This window comes from Penaeus monodon, chromosome 34 (genome assembly GCF_015228065.2).
Source record: "Penaeus monodon isolate SGIC_2016 chromosome 34, NSTDA_Pmon_1, whole genome shotgun sequence".
NCBI lineage: Eukaryota > Metazoa > Arthropoda > Malacostraca > Decapoda > Penaeidae > Penaeus > Penaeus monodon.
In genome coordinates, this window is record NC_051419.1 from 12,384,423 (window position 1) to 12,386,966 (window position 2,544).

The 2,544-nt window shown below is 32.9% G+C and overlaps 1 protein-coding gene across 1 annotated transcript in view; it reads right to left on the bottom strand.

Annotated features, from left to right (window-relative positions):
- The window catches only part of LOC119594593 (septin-2B-like), a gene marked incomplete at its 5' end in the record, with an annotated part of 24,353 nt that overhangs the window by 7,685 nt on the left and 14,124 nt on the right, over window positions 1-2,544 (bottom strand). The window contains 1 exon segment of the mRNA XM_037943634.1: window positions 119-224. Coding sequence (XP_037799562.1) covers window positions 119-224 — 106 coding nt within the window.

The window sequence follows — 2,544 nt, forward strand, 5'->3', positions numbered from 1 at the left end:
CCCCAGTGGCAAGTGGGTAAGATAAATGAGGCGGGGGAAAATCCAAAGAATAAACCAAAATATAAAACAAATGAAATGCATCCATTAACACAGAGGACAAACAGCTCAGGCCACTTACCAACAACCATCAGAGTGAATTCAAAGCCACGCTTGACAGACTTTCTGTGAATTTGGTTGGGGAGATTGGCGAAGCCTACATACCCAGGCATGTCTGGATTGCTGAACTGGAAAAGGTAAAAGATGAAGGGTAAGTTACAACTTGAAAATTGACAAAATATAGTCTGGCCTGTTTAAAAATTATTTCTATTTTTACAGAAAATGTAAATCAATATAGTGATCATAATGAAAATAATAGTATCAGTCTCACCATTGAAATTATGTATAACACAACTGATCATTATAAGAATAAACATTTTATTGCCACTAATAACAAACTGTTTCAACATTTGTCTTTTTTTCAATATCAAACATTACAAAACATACATTCTTGCCATGACTTAATTTTGGTTTAGTACCATGTAAATATATACCTGACAATTCACTCTAAGACCCAATTTCTTTCAACTAAATCACACTATTTTTTTTTTTTAATTATTAACCAATGTTGAAAGTGCTCCTTTTCAATGTAAGTTTCCTTCTAGCTGATAAAAAGCAATTCCTATAATTTTTATTTCTTTAACCATCTTATGAGAAATCTTTCATTTCTTGTTTCAAAAAGAGTAGGCATAACTACAGAATTTTGTCTGAGTTGCAATCAAGACTATGGATTAAACACAGACTTCTGTTGTTCAGGTTTCTTTTCAATTTAATACTACTCACCCATGGAAATAAAATTTCAAACACCATTATTTTTCTCTCCATTACAATAAGTAAATAAATATACATGTAGAAACTTCCCATGAAAAGTTTAGTTATATAGCACTGCTAATCATCTTTCACATACTTTTTTTACCTATCCCAAGCATAATAATTCTGCAATATGATTCTTTACAAAACTGAATAATCTTGTTAAAACCTGTAATAAGCTCTGCTTCTTTTCCTATCACACTAAAATTAGACAAGAGAATGCAAAAAGAATACCTCCAAAAACACATATACAATTACCATATGACATCCAGGCTGTGCATTAGGCCTAATGTCTTCCTCACTTTCATTGCTGTCAGAGCTCATGCTGCTTTGTTTAAATGCTTTATACTTTCCCTTATACTGAATTCCTCATTATCTCTCTCAGCACATAAGCATGCATCATCATTACCAAGGAGTTAATTTCACTCTACCTTGCATTGGTAAAGGGGACAAAAGACATAGCTATAATACAGTTAGGGTCATTGCCTACTATGCATCACTTAGACTACAAAAAATAACTGTTGGTAATTTAGAAAGAAAAGCTGATATGAAAAATGCTTTTAGTCTGAGGATTGAAGGCAAACTGCTTCAAAATTAGTAGCAATAAAAAAATAAAAATCTCTATCATTAATTCATCTTTCTCCATGTCCTTTATCTTCTGCATTCCTTCCTTCTTTCTCCCTTCTTACAGGAAATCATACCATCTGGTACTTATTCTTCATGTACTAAGATTAAAGGAAGTATAAATTTCATGTAATTTGGAAATTGCAACCAAGACTAATGCAAAAGTGGCATTCAATTGATAAAACTGTGCATTTTAGCAGCAATAATAAAAAGTATTATAGCAGTTACAGGGAAACTGACTGATAATACCATAATCACTAACATTTTCAAAATAAATGTTTATGAGACACTGACATATCCATATCACTGGTGGAAGTGTCACACCTACACATCTACCTCTATTTCCTATGCCAAGTGTTAAGGCACTGACCAGCAAATATCTACCGTGTATATTCAGGCATGATACAGCTTGCAGACTTCCCTTGCTCTTTATCATCAAATAAAGACCAAGCTCTATTATGCTATGATATATGTGGTGTAGATTCATTTGCTTTTGCTTCAGTGACTTTACACTGTGAAAATTAATGGGTTGGATTTAAATTTGTAGGTCTTCTTTATCGGCTCAAAGCAAGTGTCAGGTGGAATTGCGCAGAGCACAGCCAATGAAATTATGAGAAAATAATGCTCTTTTAAATGCCACTGTGAGTATCTTGTAAACATTAAACAATTTCCATACAAAACATTGTTCCAAATTTGGGAAAAAGCAAATCAGTTGTACTAGCTAGCATGTATTATACAGTTTATGACACTCAACTAACACGTCATTGAAATGCAATTCTTGCGAAATAATTCAAATTCAAAAAGTACCAAAGGATGACTTCAATACTGTTACTAACCACACACAATGTGGCTTTCTGCAGTGGAGGCACCTGGGGTTCACAGTTACAAACACACACATTTTTAAGATATGCATGTATATTGTATCTATATTAATCTTCTACAATACATACAGAGTGTATTCAAAATGTAATTTAGTACTATGCACACTGATATCGTGTCTTCTGAACTCATATGTTCATGCACGCATTCCTTCCCATTATGTTAAAAAAAAAAAAAAAGGTAATTGCACCTTAT